The 17,179-nt window shown below is 36.7% G+C and overlaps 2 protein-coding genes across 2 annotated transcripts; both read left to right on the top strand.

Annotated features, from left to right (window-relative positions):
• Positions 1–1,183: 1,183 nt before the first annotated feature.
• LOC125192579 (protein JINGUBANG-like) lies at positions 1,184–3,224 on the top strand. The gene is made up of 2 exons (XM_048090544.2): positions 1,184–2,077; positions 2,617–3,224. The coding sequence occupies exons 1-2, from the start codon at positions 1,184–1,186 to the stop codon at positions 3,013–3,015; spliced, it is 1,293 nt and encodes a 430-aa protein (XP_047946501.2). The 3' UTR covers positions 3,016–3,224.
• An 8,146-nt stretch (positions 3,225–11,370) lies between these two features.
• On the top strand, positions 11,371–16,847 carry LOC125202151 (wall-associated receptor kinase-like 14). Its single transcript, XM_048100503.2, has 3 exons — positions 11,371–12,329; positions 14,422–14,499; positions 15,499–16,847. Exons 1-3 carry the CDS (start codon positions 11,612–11,614, stop codon positions 16,665–16,667), a joined length of 1,965 nt encoding a protein of 654 aa, XP_047956460.1. The 5' UTR covers positions 11,371–11,611; the 3' UTR covers positions 16,668–16,847.
• The last annotated feature ends 332 nt before the right edge of the window (positions 16,848–17,179 follow it).

Genomic DNA, 17,179 nt, shown 5'->3' with positions numbered 1-17,179 from the left:
CCCTAACTTGTAAATTCAAGATAAATTATGTTCCGCATTAAGTTATTACTCCCTCCGTCCATGCCTTAAGTTATTACTCCCTCTGTCTATGAATAAACTCCTATTTTTGATCGGCTTGGATTTTAAGAAATTGTATGACTTAGCAACAGAAATGTGGTAGAAAAAGTTAGTAGAATGTGGATTGAGTGGAATGAGTCCTAAACCCTAAGTTATTACTCCCTCCGTTCTACTTTTATATATATTGGCTCTATAATAAAATGTGAGTGGAATTAGTTAGTGGATTGTGAGATCCACTTACTAAATATAATAAAAAAATATAATAAAAATGAAATGAGACACTTATTGGCGGACGGACTAAAAAAGAAAAAAAAAGGACATTTAATGGCGGAGGGAAAAGAGTACATCTGATGCTATAAATAAGACTTGGAGGCCAAGTAAATTATATTTTAGGTTTTATTTATTTCTAGTTAATAGAATTAGTAGATGGAAAAATATTAGGAGTAATTGTTTTCCTTCTACCAAATTATGTTTTCCTTCTACCAAATTAAGCTTTCCTTTTTTGCTTATTTTCCTTTAGTTTTATTTTCTACAAGTTTAAGAATATCTTTTTCCTATATAAAGTCCTCATTGTTGAACTTAAAAGACAAACTTTGAATATTAAAATTTAGTTTGGGTTTTATAATCTAAAGTTCTCAATAAGTTTGAGTTCTTTATTTTACTAATTCAGTCATTCTCCATACATTTTTGCATCATTTGGTAATCATTGACATTATTTACTAGTTAATAGAATTAGTAGAAGGAACAATTACTCCTAATATTTTTCTATTTATTAATTGTATTAACTAGGAATAAATAAAACTTAAAATATAACTTACTTAGCCTCTAAAATTTTGTCTAATACTACTATCTTATATAGGAAACGCCCTGATACAACTTATAAGGTAGTATCACAATGATCACAAGTTGTGGGAATGGTATGGTCGACAAAATTAAGACATAGCAACGATCGTTAGAATTATGATGACAAAATTAATTAAGACATAGCAACGATCGTTAGAATTATGATGATAAAATTAATTAGTTTGGCCGTTAATATCTCCGCTGAAATCTCTCCCCATCACTCTCTCTTTCCCTCTTTTCTTCTCATCATCCCAAACCTCATAAGAAGAAATAAGAAAGCAAAATGTCATCCGAGAAGAAGAGCATGGCAGGTAACAACATGGTGCACCCAGATCCCAACCTGTCGTCCTCGAGCGCCGACACCGATGACTACCGCAACAGCAGCTTCAATGGCTACGACCCCAACCGCAACAGCGGCGAGGGCTCCCCAATGATGATGTCCCCTTGGAACCAGCCCGGCCCCTTCGGCAGCGCCTGGTCCGCCTCGACCAAGCAGCAGCAACTCCAGAACAGCCTCATCGGCTCCCTCGTCCGCGAGGAAGGCCACATCTACTCCCTCGCGGCCAAGGACGAAATCCTCTACACGGGCTCCGACAGCAAGAACATCCGCGTTTGGAAGAGCATGAAGGACTTTTCCGCCTTCAAGTCCAACAGCGGCCTCGTTAAGGCCATCATTATCGCTGACAACAAGATCTTCACCGGCCACCAGGACGGAAAGATCCGCGTCTGGAAGATTAGTGCTAAGAACCCGAGCGTGTACAAGCGCTCAGGCACAATGCCCACTTTCTTTGACATCTTTAAAGCGTCCATCAAGCCCGGGAACTACGTTGAGACCCGGCGCAAGAAGAGCGCCGTGTGGATCAAGCACACGGACGCCATTTCGTGCCTCAGCATGGATAAGGACACCGGGATGCTGTACTCGGCTTCCTGGGATAAGACGTTTAAAGTGTGGCGGCCGGAGAATTCGAAATGTGTGGAGTCTGTTAAGGCGCACGACGACGCGGTTAATTCTGTGGTGGCGAGCACCGGGGCGATGGTGTATACGGGCTCTGCCGATGGGAAGGTGAAGGCGTGGAAGAGGGAGCAAAAGGGGAAGTCGTGCAAGCATACGCTGGTGAAGACTCTGCTTACGCAAGAGTCGGCGGTGACGGCGCTGGCCGTCAGCGACACGGATAAGGTAGTGATAGAAATACATAAAATTTCCTTCTTACTAATTGGTTACATGAAGATAGACTTATAAAGTGGTTTCAATTATCTCTATATACAAATATGGGATATTATTATACTCCCTCCTTCCATACATAGATTCGGGTTAACACGGGTTTCAATGCGTAATTGATAAAGTAATAGAACAAGTTTGCTGTAAATAGATATGGACTATTTCTATGAACGAAATATAGCCTGTGGGACGGATGGAGTATTTACTTTTCGTTCAACAGTCTACATCTTCCCTCAAACCTTAAACCCTTAAAAATGAATTTTAGTGTGGTTGAACTTTTTTCTAATTGGAATGATCCACCCTTTATCGAACTAGCCCGAATTAAGCCATAATATACTGTTGGGTTAACCATTTTTTCACTTTTTAAGTCGGTGGTCCGCTCTGATACATTAATAGAAATCTATAGAATTTCATCCTAAAATCATTTATTTCAAATTATCTCTTTACACACCGACGTGGGATATTGATATATTTATATTTTTTTCATTTGTCAACAGGTAGTTTACTCAGGATCATCCGACGGGGTGGTGAACTTCTGGGAGGTAGAGAAGCAGTTGGCACACGGAGGGGTTCTGAAGGGGCACAAGCTGGCGGTGCTATGCCTGGCGGCAGCCGGGAGCTTGGTGTTCAGTGGGTCGGCGGACAAGACGATATGCGTGTGGAGGAGGGAGGGTCAGGCGCACACGTGCCTATCAGTGCTGACGGGGCACACAGGGCCGGTGAAGTGCTTGGCAGTGGAGAAGGACAAGGAGGACGACAAATGGGTGGTGTACAGTGGGAGCCTTGATAAGTCGGTTAAGGTGTGGAGTGTGTCGGAGATGGCGCCGGACATGCAGCAGATGCAAAACAGCAATTTTGATTGGGAGTCTAGTTCAATACCATCAGCCAAATATTGAGGAATGATTCACTTTTTCAGGTGAATATACGATCAAAAGTGATGGTAGAATTTGAGCTTCTCTACTGCTATCGATATTGTATTAGTTGATTATTTCTTTCCAAACTTTTTCCATGTTTCGAACTTATACATTTCCATCTTTTTTTATATTCCTATATATACACATGTATGATTCGGTTCCAAACTTGAACAAAAATGAAGTACTCTATTCTCCTATGTTTATTGACAAATAATTTCTCAATCTCCCAATAGGTTTCCCACTTTGTCTCTAACACCGCTCCAAAGAAATGTAAAAAAAAGTGGAGTGAAAAAGTTATGAATCTTATTGATGAGAATCTCCAAAATTAGGCCAAGACTTGTTCTTGTAAAAGCAACACAATTAAATTACAAACTAAAGATACTACAACAATATCATAAAAACACATTATATTAAAACATAAACAAATATTATACTAAAAAGGATAGGTGTTCCATCCACAAAAGATAGAACAAAAATATATTGGATGGGGAGATTGAAATGGAAGAAATTTAAGGAGTGAACAAATGACCTCTTGGAGACCCTTGGCAACTTTCATCCAAGCAACCATTTATATCAACTCTCTCGCTAGCTACACGACACTAGGGTATACTTTCGTTCGAGCTCCGCCACTAGGGGTATACTCTTTCGAGCTCTGCCCCTAGGGCATACTCTCACTCAAGCTCCACCACTAGCTATATTGTGCTAGTTGTTAATTTACCAAGTGGCTAACCTCAGGCCAACCACCAAGTAACCATAGCACGGCCATGAATTTTTCCAAACATTCATCTCACCCAACATGGGAAGGGACTCTCTCAAAGGAGACGCTCTTTAAACTCAACTCTAATCTATCTATGTATAAAAGAAGCAAAGGCCCTATTTATAGATGGAAGGTGGAATGGAAAGAGTCTCAACAATATTCAAACTAGGATTGAATATGAAAAGGCACTCAAATATATTCAAAAAAATCATGCCTATGCCTGTTCCTATTCCGGCGAGTCACTGGGTTCGTCAGTGTAAGAAGCTAGCTAGAGCTGTTACTGAAATCGCCGTGCAAAAGTGGCGGGTCTATCAGGTTCATACAGCTCTACGCAGTCCTCGTCAAACGGTCATAACTTCTTCATCGGGATTTCGATTGAGGCATACAAGATACCCACGCGAAGCTCTTTCGAAGATAAAGACAATTGTTGTCTTTGGATTGCATTTGGACATCAACTTGACAGACAAAGAATAGTTTCAATCTGACCCCAATTTCGATTTGGTTGCTTGCCATGCCTTATCCTCTTGCTTGAGTGGCTCTATCACTCCTCATTTGCTTACATTAAATCCTGCAGGGGGTTCAAGGAAATGGCTGTTAGAATATGAGAAGTTTGGATGAGGACGATTACGATTACCATTAAAACTATTAAAATTACCACCCCCTTGACTAGGACAGTAATTGTTATTATATGGCCTATTGGGACTACCCCATTCTGAACATAGTTGACGGCCTCAGCAGAAGGAGGGGCGTCATTCTGGGGAAGAACAATGATGGACGTCGGTGGGACCGACTCTTCCCTCTTTGATATGCCCATCTTCTCAACTCTGACTCTCGGTTCTGCCAATTCCTTAACAAAGGAACTTTCTTCGGCTTCAACAACAACCACTTTCCTATAGTTGTGTCTCTCCTTCGACCACCCTTACAATTCGCAGCAAACTCTTCAATGACTACCATGGCGTCTGGTCCACTCTTCCATATGAATCCTCCGTTAGCTCCTGAATCCAACATGACAGAAATCTTTTCTGTAAATCCATTATATATTATGCCTACCGAATGGTCCACGGAAAACCATTGTTAGAGCATTTGCGAAGGAGACCCTTAAAACATGCGACAACTTCATAGAGGGGTTTGTCATGTCCTTGCACGAACTGGAAGATTTCACTCCTGAGCTTAAGGATGGTCCCAGGTAGAGGTGGCCAAACCCAATCGGACCGGCGGTTAACCGTCGGTTCATAACCGGCGGGTCGGAACCGAATGACGGTTCCGGTTCGAAATCCGGTTTAGGATTTATAACGGGCCGGTTACGGTTCAAAAAATATGAAACCGGAACCGGCGGTTAACCGGGAAAATGTAGCCGTCGCCGGTAGGTTCCTAGGGTTGCAGGCGTAGGGCTGAAAACGGTTGGAAAACCACCGGTTTCTGACACAAAACCGCCGGTTCTCGACGGTTCAGGGCTAGGGTTGCAGGCGTAGGCGTAGGGTTGCAGCGTAGGGTCTGAAAAGGTGTCGGAAACGGCCGGTTCAAAGTCTCTTTGGATTTTACTATAGAATTTAAAAGTTATAACTATAAGATTTAAATAAAAAAAATAAAAAAAAATAAGAACCGGAACCGCCGGAACCGCTGAAAAACCGGCGGTTAGTAACCGGAACCGGAACCGGCGGTAACCGGCGGTTAAACCGGAACCGGATAACCAGTATCCGGGCCGGTTACGGTTCAAGCATTCGACGAACCGGAACCGGCGGTTTTTGAACCGTGGCCATGTCTGGTCCCAGGTGGATAGTATTTATCAAGCAAGTCGCAAATATATCCTTCCATGTGGAGACTTGGTCAGCTCAATTTTTCCGAAGCGGACGCCTACTGGTTCAGCGTTCGTTGGCAGCCAGCGGTCGCTGGCTGAGTTGCAGCAGACTGATGGACGGCTCGAATACACCAGTTTCCATCTTCGACTTTTTGTTATCTTTTTAGGTTCTATTTTGCACATTTCTAACAAAACACGTCAAAATACCAAAATAGATAAAATATGTAATTAATGGACATGTGCACTTTGACACTCAAAGTGAATCTAATAATTGGCTTAAAACAGTGTAAAATCTAAGCATATCAATAATTCTTGTCTAACCCTAATTAATTTGAGGCCTTTTAGAAGTGGCACAAAAACATAATCTGTGCGAGTTTGACCCATAAGTGACATATTATCAAACTTTATTGTCGACGATACCAACAATTCTCGTGGTCAAAGGTTGAAAGAAATATACTTTATTCTTTTGCCTATGGACTAAAAAAATGCAAATTTAAAATTGGACAATAGGAGTATACTATATGTTGGAAGCGTACTTATTTATATGCATGAGAGCTGGCAACAAAAGTCCAACGACATAAGATAAAGATTTTGAAAAAAAAACGAAAACAAATTGTAATTTTGAACGAATTATATGGACGAAAATCGACGATGATTAGATTAATAAAGATGAAGCAAGAAAAAGTTTCTACATAACAAAACATTAGTTTACTCTAAAACGTGCCGAGCAGTTCATGTACACACACCCAACTATTTTTCTCATATTCTTTTTTCACTTTACTAAAATTTACATTCTTTCAAAAAATATTATCTCCCTCCATTTCATTAAAAATGAAATATTTACTTTTAAGCACGAGATTTTATATAGAATTATTTTATAAATTAATGAGAAGGGGATAAAGTAGAAGAGATGAAAAATAGAAATTGTGTTGTTTCTATTTTATGAAATATTTTACATTTAACGAAACAATCTAAAAAAAATATTTTATTTTTAAAGAAATAAATGGAGTAGTATTATTAGTAATGGACAAAGAAAATATTATATATACTCTATAATGTTATGTCTTTCTTTTTTTTTCATTTTCCTCTTCCCATCCCAATTGTTGAATAACTTCCACCGAAGGGAACTAATCTTGAAAGAGAAATGGATACAAATATGAAATACATGTTATGTTATACTCCCTCCGATTTGCAGTAATTGAGGCGTTTCTTTTCGGCACGTCATTTAAGAAATATTGTGTTAAGTGAGTTATGTAAAAAAAACAAAGTAGATCGAAAAGTACAGAGATGAAGAGAGAATAAAGTAAGAGATAGTAATAAATAAGAATAAATATATTGGACAATATACCAAAATGACAAAACGACTTCACTGTTATAGAATTACTGCCTACATTTTATTTAATGTGATGTGACCTTGAAAATACATTGGATTACCGTGTTGGGCATTGCTAATCGGCCGACCACAACTACATGAGTTATTGATTTATTGTGTGTGTGAATGAAGTTAAAATTTAACGAATTTCTGTTCGGTCTATGCGGACTGGATATTGAATAACTACCATACCAAAGACTTTCAGTTTCCTGATTTACAGAAAATAGATATTTGTAAATTGTTATGATTTGATTTGATTGCTATAATCTAATCTTTCACAACTAAGGTAGCGAACTAATACTCATTCCGTTAGAATAGACAAATTTATAAATAACATGTCTTTTAATGTCTAATTTGTAAAATAAGTAAAATATGAGAAAAAATAAAAAAAGAGGAAAAAATATTAGTAAATGTAGTGTTATTGTATTGTAGGGTCCATATTATTAATGTTGTGTAATTGGTTAAAAACTTTTTATATTTAGAATTGATATAACTTTAGGGGACGATCCAAAATGATCAAACTAATTTATTTTTTGAGAACGAGGGGAATATATTGTAGGCATGTTCGTATGATCATTTTTTAATATTTTGTGGGTTGTTTTTTCTTCTTAGTCTCGTTCCGTCCTGGTAAATAAAAATATTTGTCATTATGCAGGTGGAGTATTGATTAATCCTCTTTCTCTGTTTTGTTATTTTAGAGTTAATTACAAAATTTAGGAGTATATAGTAAATGCAAATTTCATATTTGTGGTACCTTGTAAAACTGGATAACTACATATGTTTTCTAATAAAGACTTTAATTCGTTTGAACTACTTTTCTACTCTTGACGCTATTTATTTTTTTCATTTTATTCTTTTCAGTCCCAGGGGCAAATTTGTCCACTACTATTAGCAAAATTTGTACCTAGACTATTTTGGAGTAATATTTTGTTTTAGGTACCCAACTCATAACTCTAGGAAATTACTTCTTGGACTTCAAATGTCTCATGTGCCTCATAGACCAATGTCTCTTGCACAACTTAATGGTCAACTTTAAATGAGTATTAATGTTCTTCAAATGTCTTATGTGCATCATGGAGCAATTTCCCTTGTACTCCTCAATGTTCAACTTTGACTGGCACATGTCATACTATTCAACGTTCAGCTCACACATAATATTGAAGAAAGCAAGGTTTTTTTACCTTGCACCATTAGATTGGTATCCTCGTGACGAGTCAATTCTTGATATAGAATGCTCAGGGCGTGATGAACAACCGTATCCATCTAAGAACATGATTAGGATTATAAGATTTTATTTGTTAGAATGATTGAGCCTCTAACGTATTCCTAGGCGGTTACTTATAGTAGACGGCTAGGTCTTTAGTTTGCATGCTCAATGTCAGTGGGAAGACTTGGATTTTTGCTTAGAGAGATGAAAGATTGAGGTTGTGGATGACCCATAGCAGGTTATTCATGTAAAGATAAAGATAACTGCTCTCCATCTATCCACCTTTATAAGGCCACATTTGATCGGACAAGAGTTTTAAGAAATGTAATAGAAAGTTGATGAGTAAAGGTCAGTAGAAGGTGGGTCCTATGTTTATATATTAGTTTTATAATAAAATGTTAGTGAGATAAATTTAGTAGAATATGGGGTCCATTACTAAATAATGGTAAAAGGTAAATGTTACTTGTATTGGTGGACTGACGAAATTGGCAAAATGAGACACTTAATGGTAGACAGAGGGATTATTATCTTTCCTTCATGATATTTGTTTATGTTATACTCCCTCTGTCCCCATTAAACTGAAATGTTTTCCTTTTTGAATTTTTTCATTAAAAATATAACATTTTCCTTATATGTAAACAATATGATCTCTTCTTTTCCTCTTTATCTTACTTTATGCTCTCTATATCAATTCACAAATGACGCTACATAAAAATTTCAGTATTGAAAAGCTAATGTTTTATAGTTAATGGGATGAAAGGGTATAAGACAAGCACAATAGAGAACAAAGATATGACCTTTGGGATAAGCCGAGGGACCACTTATTAGCGATGGAATGCAGATCGTGAATGGGGGGAGAAGACTTGAAACATCTTTTTGATAGAGGAAATGAAATATGGTAGAGGAACTGAATGAACTACTTTAATTGAGAAAGAAAAAATGGTAGGTGTATTGACTGTTTACAAAATTGGAAATGTATCATCCTAGTAGCTGAGATGGAGGGAATAAAATGCAACATCGACCTTTCCTCTTAAAATTCTACACTTCTCCGTCCCAATTTAAGTGGAATATTTCTAATTCGGCACGAGACTTTAAGTACTGTTGTTTTGTGAATAAAGTGGACAGAATAAAGTAAGAGGAAGGAAAAAATAAAAAGAGTGATGTTTCTATATTTAGAAATGAGTTACTTAGAGGGGAAATATCTTTAAACAAAAAAGGTGTCACTTAGAGTGTGACGAAGGAAGTATTTGTTTATGTTTTTAAACTACAATTATTATATCAACTCTTTCTAATAAATAACTGAAAATAATGAAGGGCGAAACAATAGGAAAATAGGTAAAAATCGAAAATCTCATCCGTTACATAAATACTCATTTTAATTAAATTTAATTACTAAGAGTCACAATTTTGGGGAGAGGATCCCTGCTGTGTTGAAAAACACAGCAGGGAAGTGCTGTGGTTAAAACGCAGCCAATTTCACATGAAACGCAGCAAAGCTTTAGAGAGAGAAAGATGCAATTCCGATTATTATTAATACCGCCCACTTTTCTTTCATCCTATTTCTTTGTTTAAATATATTCAGATGGGGCCAGGTCATGTTTACAATCATACTTATATTATGCAGGACTTTGTATCAATATAATATATGCACGGCTTTGTATTTTATACTCTACTATAATCATGAATAAATTATTTATTAAATCCTACATATAAACACTAGCTGTAAGTTTTGTTATTGATGCATCAACACACAAACATAGCGTTAAATTAATTTAATTACTGATAAGTATTAGTTAATTAATCTAACAACTTAATTCATTATTTGTATTCATTATTGGTACATCTAGATATATACCTCAGATATAATAAATTATTTGTAGATTTTCTAGACTTTGAATATTTCTGAATAAAAGTTGTTTAAAAATAAATATAAATATAAATAGAATAAATGATACAATTCATAAAATGTATAAATAATTTATTATATGATCTACATTTATAAGTGTTATAATTTATAAGCTTAATTGATTTTTATAATATGTTTATCTAAATTATAGAAATATTGGAAAATAAAAAAATTGCACGCTGCATTTAATAACTTGTGAAAAATGAATATGATCCACTTGAAAATCAGTTAATAATTACACGAATGAAGTTAATGCTATAAATATTAATTTGTGTAATGTTTTTAATATGAATGTAAAATTAACCTGGCCCCACCTGAAATTATTAATCAAAGAAATAGGGTAAAGGATAAAATCAGAGAAAGAAAAGTGGGCGGTATTAATAATAATCGGAATTGCATCTTTCTCTCTCTAAAGCTTTGCTGCGTTTCATGTGGAATTGGCTGCGTTTTAACCACAGCACTCCCTGCTGTGTTTTTTAACACGGCAGGGGATCCTCTCCCCAATTTTGTTACCATGTGTCAAATATTATACATTCAATCAAGAGTTCAAATAGTTGTCCTGTCCTAGGGCATCCACTCAACAGCTACGGGGTAGAACTAAGGTGAATAACGTTACTAAATACTCTCTAAAGACTCGTTAATATCTTGCAAGTGAACTCTTAATTTTAGCTAAAATGGTGTCGATTCAACATATTAACTCTTAACTTAATTATGTTGTTAGTGTGTGTTTTAGCTTAATGAATTAAATAATTGCTATCGCCTTTGAAATTTAAGCTTGTTTCGGAAACTATTGTTAAATTTCAAAGTTTAAGTTTGAACATACGACAATGGAGTGTAGAAGGAAGAAAAGTTTCATTGATTGACATATACATACTAAATACCCCCTCGGTCCTCCCTAAGTGACACGTTACTTTTTAGCACGAGTTTTAAAAATATACTTTATCCGTTTTATAGTAGTGGAGGCATTTATTTCCGGCACGGAAATTTAAAAAATGATGTGTAATGTATTAAACAAAAAGATAATAAAGTAAGAGAGATGAAAAAGTAGAGAGAATAAAGTAAAAGAGAGGCAAAAGTAAGTGACAAGAAATATGTTAACTTTTACTAAAAAGAAAAATGACTCCACTAGTGTAGAACATACTAAAATGGCAAAATGACTCAACTACTATTAAACGGATGGAGTATAAATTTTGTTAGTTAAATAGAGAGGAAAATTAGTAAGATAGATTGAAAAATAGAGAGAAAAATATAAGAGAGCGAGTGAAAATAAAAAGGAAATGATTCATTCAATTTAGGACATCAAAAATGAAATTTAAATCACTCAATAAGGACGGAGGGGAAGTACTATTTATCATCATATATTTTTATCTTTAATCTCGCCACCTGATCAACATCGATCCAGATGCGATGTAGATGAATATGTGATATGTCCAAATTTCTCCATTGATTCTTCTTCAAATTAAAAATTCCACCTACCTAAACATATTGCAATTGAGTCCACATACATACATGTACACACTTTCTTGTTTCCTCAAAAAATGAAATTAAGATTCCACAATTGTATCCTCTTGATTGCAATTCACACAATCCTGACGATCGCACACTCATCGGCCGCGTTGTGCAACCACACATGCGGCCACCGGAAACTCCCGTTCCCCTTCGGCTTCTCCTCCGCCTGCCAAATCCAGCTCAACTGCTCCGGCAACGGCACCATCCTCGCCGCCGACTTCCCCGTCCAATCGGTCAACTCAAAAACCATCCTAGTCAACCTCCCGGCCGTCTGCGGCCGCCCCGTGGAGGCCCTCCGCCGCCTCTTCACGGCGAACCTCGCCCCGACCTCCCACAACGCCGTCCTCCTCCACGACTGCCGGAATCAGAGCAGCGGCTGCCTGATCCCGACGACGATGGTGCAGACTCACTTCGAGCGGCTCGACTGCGACGCCGGGAACGCCACCGTCAGCTGCTACTCGGAGCCTGGCAATACGACGTCGTTTATCGACTACGCTAGTCTCAAGAGGAGCGGATGCAGATCGCTGTTCTCGGCGATTTCGATGGAGGCTTATTCGAATAGCTCGTCGGTTTCGCTGGATGTTCAGGTCGTCAGAGTCGGGTGGTGGCTCCGCGGGGGCTGCCGCTGCTCCAGGAATGCCAGGTGCGTTCGTGTCTCGCCGCCTGATCAAACGACGGCGTATCGGTGCGAGTGCTTTGAGGGCTTCGACGGTGATGGCTTTCTCGACGGAGTTGGATGCCGGAAAGGTAAAATCTGACGTGTCTTTTTTTTTTTTTTTATTGTTTCCGTTAATTATGCTTTCTTTTGGCTTTTCTTTTCTTTATATTTGACTTGACCAATCAATTGCCTTTTGCTGTTATGACATGTGATAATTTATTAGGTAACCACTCATAATCAGAAGATGTTAACAATTTAATTCGAGAAACATTTATAATTGCTTATTTTTGTTTGTTAGATAAAGATTGAGATTAGCATCTTTAAGGTTAAATGGAAATGTTAAGTTCCAAAAGTTAAAATCATTATTTTGATTAAAATTTCTCATTGTTTAATAATAAGAATTGTCACCGAGATATATCATGAGTGTCGTGGAATATTGACTGGTGGACATATATGGTATTGGAAGTCTACGCGCATTTTAAAATTTGATATTGTGATTTGGTGGTTGTGTAAATCTGATCCACTATCTAATATGACAAATTTTCTTCCATCATCCTATTGTTGAAATTTTGTAATTTTCATCATACTACACATAATTTAATTGATACTACTGTTATTTACTACAATCATAAAAGGTTTCCGGAGAAAAAGTCATTAAAATGGGGCAGTTGAATTGTGATGTTTATTATGCTAGGAGAGTTTTTGATGATTAATTAGATTCAGCATCAATCCGTCTAGACCGTTTGATATCTGTTTCTATGAATAAAATGATAATTACGTTGTAAGAAGTTCTTGTAAAACATAGGCAAAATAAAGTTAATTTGCGGTTAAGAACTAAGCATTGTGGTTATGAGTTGTAGCCTTGTAGGTAAAATATGGTCAATTTACGGCTAATGAGTTTTGAGCTGTGAATAATAATAATAATAATAATAATAATAATAATAATAATAATAATAATAATAATAATAATAATAATAATAATAATAATAATAATAATAATAATAATAATAATAATAATAATAATAATAATAATCCTTATCATTTTCACCATAGTAGCTATTTTTATCTTTGTAATAATTGGCTATGCAATTAATTCACCTTAAATATCCTTGATAAAAATATTCTTATTGTAAACATTTCTATGTAAAGATCAGAAATACCCCATCTATCTCACTATAAGTGACTGAATTCTATAGTGTTTGAATTCTTTTAAGCATGTGATCTTAGAAAATACTTCCTTCGTTTCATGTTAATAGAGTCATTTTCTATATTACTCTTTTACTTCCTCTCGCAAAGAGTAATTCTCATTTTACTTTATTCTCTTTTCATCTCTCTCACTTTATTCTCCCTTACTCTTTTCCCTATCCATTTAACCCACTATTCTTATGTTTCTATTAACAAGGAACGGAAGGAGTAGTATTTATTAAATTAAATTGAGAAAAGATAAATTAAATAAGAGAATAAAATAAATAAGTAAAACAAAATAAACTGGATAAGATAATAAGTAGTATGAGATAGTAAATGTGTTTTTTTTATACTAAAAGTGTAATTTATAGTGAGACAATCAGAAAATGATTATCAATCACTTGTATTGGAAAATGAAGTAAGTAGAAATTAGTCAATGTACTGGTTTATGTTCTTAACTGTAAAATTGATTAAGAAAAAATTTATGAGTTTATAAGTTGGTGATTACGGATTTAAGTTTAGTTTCAGGGCATTTTCATAAGCTTGATTGAGAAATTCTTTTTATTTCTTTGCAATTAAGAGTTAAAATAATATAATGGACTATTGTTTATCTTCTTTATGTTAATAATCAATATTCCCTCACGTTCCCCATTAAATGGCCTCGTTTGTCTTGACACGTGTCTTAAGAAAATATAGTCAAAAGTGTGTAGAAAAAATTAGTGAAATCTGAGTAGAATGAATTAGTAGAATTGTGAGATTCATTATTAAATGTAGTAAAAACTAAAAGTGTCAATTAATGAGGGACGAACGAAAAAAGATATTGATGCCAAATAATAGGGGACGAGGGAGTAGTATAGTAAACTTGCTATTCTAGTAAACATGCTATTCTAGTAAACATTACTTCAATTGAAACCAGGTGTTTATTCATATATTTACTTGTTCTAATATTTATTATGAATTTCTATATAATGAAACTAATTATATGTGGCACGACAGAATCACAAGCATGTAATCCTTCGAACTACTTGTCCGGCAGATGTGGAGGAACAACCAGAGTTGTTGTTCTAGTTGGAGGTATGAATTGACTAAATTATCTAGGCCTGTCAAAATGGATATCGAGTATTGAATACCCGATATCCAAACCCGAAAAAGTCGGATAATTGGATACCCGAAACCTGATTTTTCGGGTATCGGATCAGGATCGGGTAGTGAGAATTTTGGATTCTCGGGTATCGGGTTACCCGATATCCGATCGGGTATACCCGAATTATCCGATTTATCCGATTTATTTTCTAAAATTAATAAATTACTTTTTATTATAATTAAATGTAATTTAATTTCTTAACCACCATATAATTAAAACTTAATAGTTAGTGTATAAGATATGTAATTTAATTTTTTTAATTATATTTTAATTTCTTTGACTTGTGATATTTGAATTTTTAATGATATTATTGTTAGATCTTGATTCTTATGAATTATTAAATTGTGAATTTATAAAGGATGAATGTTTGAACTTATGAATTTTGATGGTTATTGAATTATTGTGGATGGATAAAAGATGTTAATATGTATAACTTATGAATTTTGTATTTTTCAAAGTTTGTAGTTATTTTCTTTTAAATTCGAACTATTACAAGAATTTTGTATTCCTATAAATTTGTAGTTATTTTCTCTTAAATTCGAGCTACTATAAAAATTTAGTATTTCTAAAAGTTTGTAGTTATTTTTACTTGAATACTAGTACTTCAACTTTGTATTGAATTTGAATTAAATAATATTAAATAAATTCTAAAAGTTTGTAGTTAATTTTCAAAAAAAATAAAAAAATCAAAATCACAAATGGGACTGGATACCCGATTTTTCGGGACTGGATACCAGAGTCGGGTATCCGGGTACCCGAAATCAAATTCGGGTTGGGTATTGGGTATTGGATTTTGGGAATTTCGGGATCGGATACCCGAAAATTTCGGATAGGGTATCCGCGGGTACCCAATTTGAGAGGCATAAAATTACCACTCTCTCTTGCAATTTCAAAACTGAAGTACTAACACATAACCTTGTGCTTCTTAGGTGTCGGAGCAGGTGCCTCATTAATGGTGACTTTAAGTCTCTTGTTCTACTTCATTCGTAAAAGATCAAAACTAAAAAGCCGAAGCAAGAAAAGCAAAAATCTATTGGAAACAAGTGGAATAACAATCCCCATCTATTCCTACAAGGAAGTGGAGAAGGCCGCCGACTCATTCTCCGAGAAGAGAAGGCTCGGCAACGGCGCCTATGGTACGGTCTACCGCGGTAAACTGAACAACGACACCACGGTCGCCATCAAGCGAATCCGCCACAGAGACAGCGTCGACCAAGTCATCAACGAGATCAAACTCCTCTCCTCCGTCAGCCACCCCAACCTCGTCCGCCTCCTTGGCTGCTCCATCGACAACGAGGAGCAGATCCTCGTGTACGACTTCATGCCCAACGGGACCCTCTCTCAGCACCTGCACCGAGAGAAGGGCCCCGTCCTGCCCTGGCCCGTCCGCCTCACCATTGCCGCGGAAACGGCCCAGGCCATCTCATATCTTCACAATGAAATGAATCCTCCCATATACCACAGGGACATCAAGTCAAGCAACATCCTCTTGGACGGGGACTACCGGTCCAAGGTGGCGGATTTTGGACTCTCCCGGCTTGGGATGGTCGAGTCCTCCCACATCTCCACCGCGCCTCAAGGTACCCCAGGGTACCTTGATCCGCAGTACCATCAGCATTTCCATCTCTCGGACAAGAGCGACGTGTACAGCTTTGGCGTGGTGTTGGTCGAGATCATCACCGGGCTGAGAGTCGTGGACTTCGCCCGGCCTCAGAATGAGGTCAATCTGGCTGCTCTGGCTGTGGATCGGATTGGGAAAGGGTGTTTGGATGAGATCATCGACCCGTTTCTTCGACCGAGCATTGATTTGTCAGTCCATAAGGTGGCTGAGCTGGCGTTCAGATGCCTGGCTTTCCATAGGGACATGAGGCCTACCATGATGGAAGTGGCGATTGAGTTGGAGCAGATAAGGATGAGTAAATGGGGATTAATGAATGTGATGGTTAAGAAGCATGAGTACGACGTCGTCGGCTTCTTTAGCAGCACGAATTCGATGGATACGGTCACCGACTGTAGTCCTGTTTCTGCAGCGGAGTCGTGGCAGAGTGATCAAAGCTCGCCGTCTTCGAATAGTCTGCTAAATCGCGCACCGAGTTGATAAGAGTAAACTTGTTTTGTGATAAAAGAATGAGCACATATGTATGTGATTGCTAGGCCCAAATTTATACGTATATCATAATGTTTGTTTAAGGGCAATTATCAGTAAAGCACCTGTGACTATAAATGTAACATCCCGAATTTAGAACCCTAATTTTAGAGCCCTAAAATTTATTATTGATGACGTGGAGTCGTGAATGTATTTATTGCATGTGGTGCTATGGCCGAGTTGAGTTTAGGGTTTGCGTTGAAAGTTTGAACAGTCAAACTTATTGACTTTATGATGTGGCATGTGATTTATTTATTTGTGTGATTTATGTGGTAAATTAATTGTTTAAGGGTGAGTGAGAATATTAGAGAAAATTTTCATAAATACTTGTCACCCTAATTCTTGTGATTTTCGAACCCTAGACCCCTTTGAAGAGAAATTCTATTTCTTCCGGAATTTATTTAATCCTTGGGATATTTATCCAAATTATTTCCAAGAGCCAATTATTTCCTTGTTTAGAGATG

This window comes from Salvia hispanica, chromosome 2 (genome assembly GCF_029641045.1).
Source record: "Salvia hispanica isolate PSC_SH4W2 chromosome 2, Shi_PSC_v1, whole genome shotgun sequence".
Classification (NCBI taxonomy): Eukaryota; Viridiplantae; Streptophyta; class Magnoliopsida; order Lamiales; family Lamiaceae; genus Salvia; species Salvia hispanica.
The sequence above is the reverse complement of the archived record's forward strand: the minus strand, read 5'-3'. Positions and strand labels throughout refer to the sequence as shown.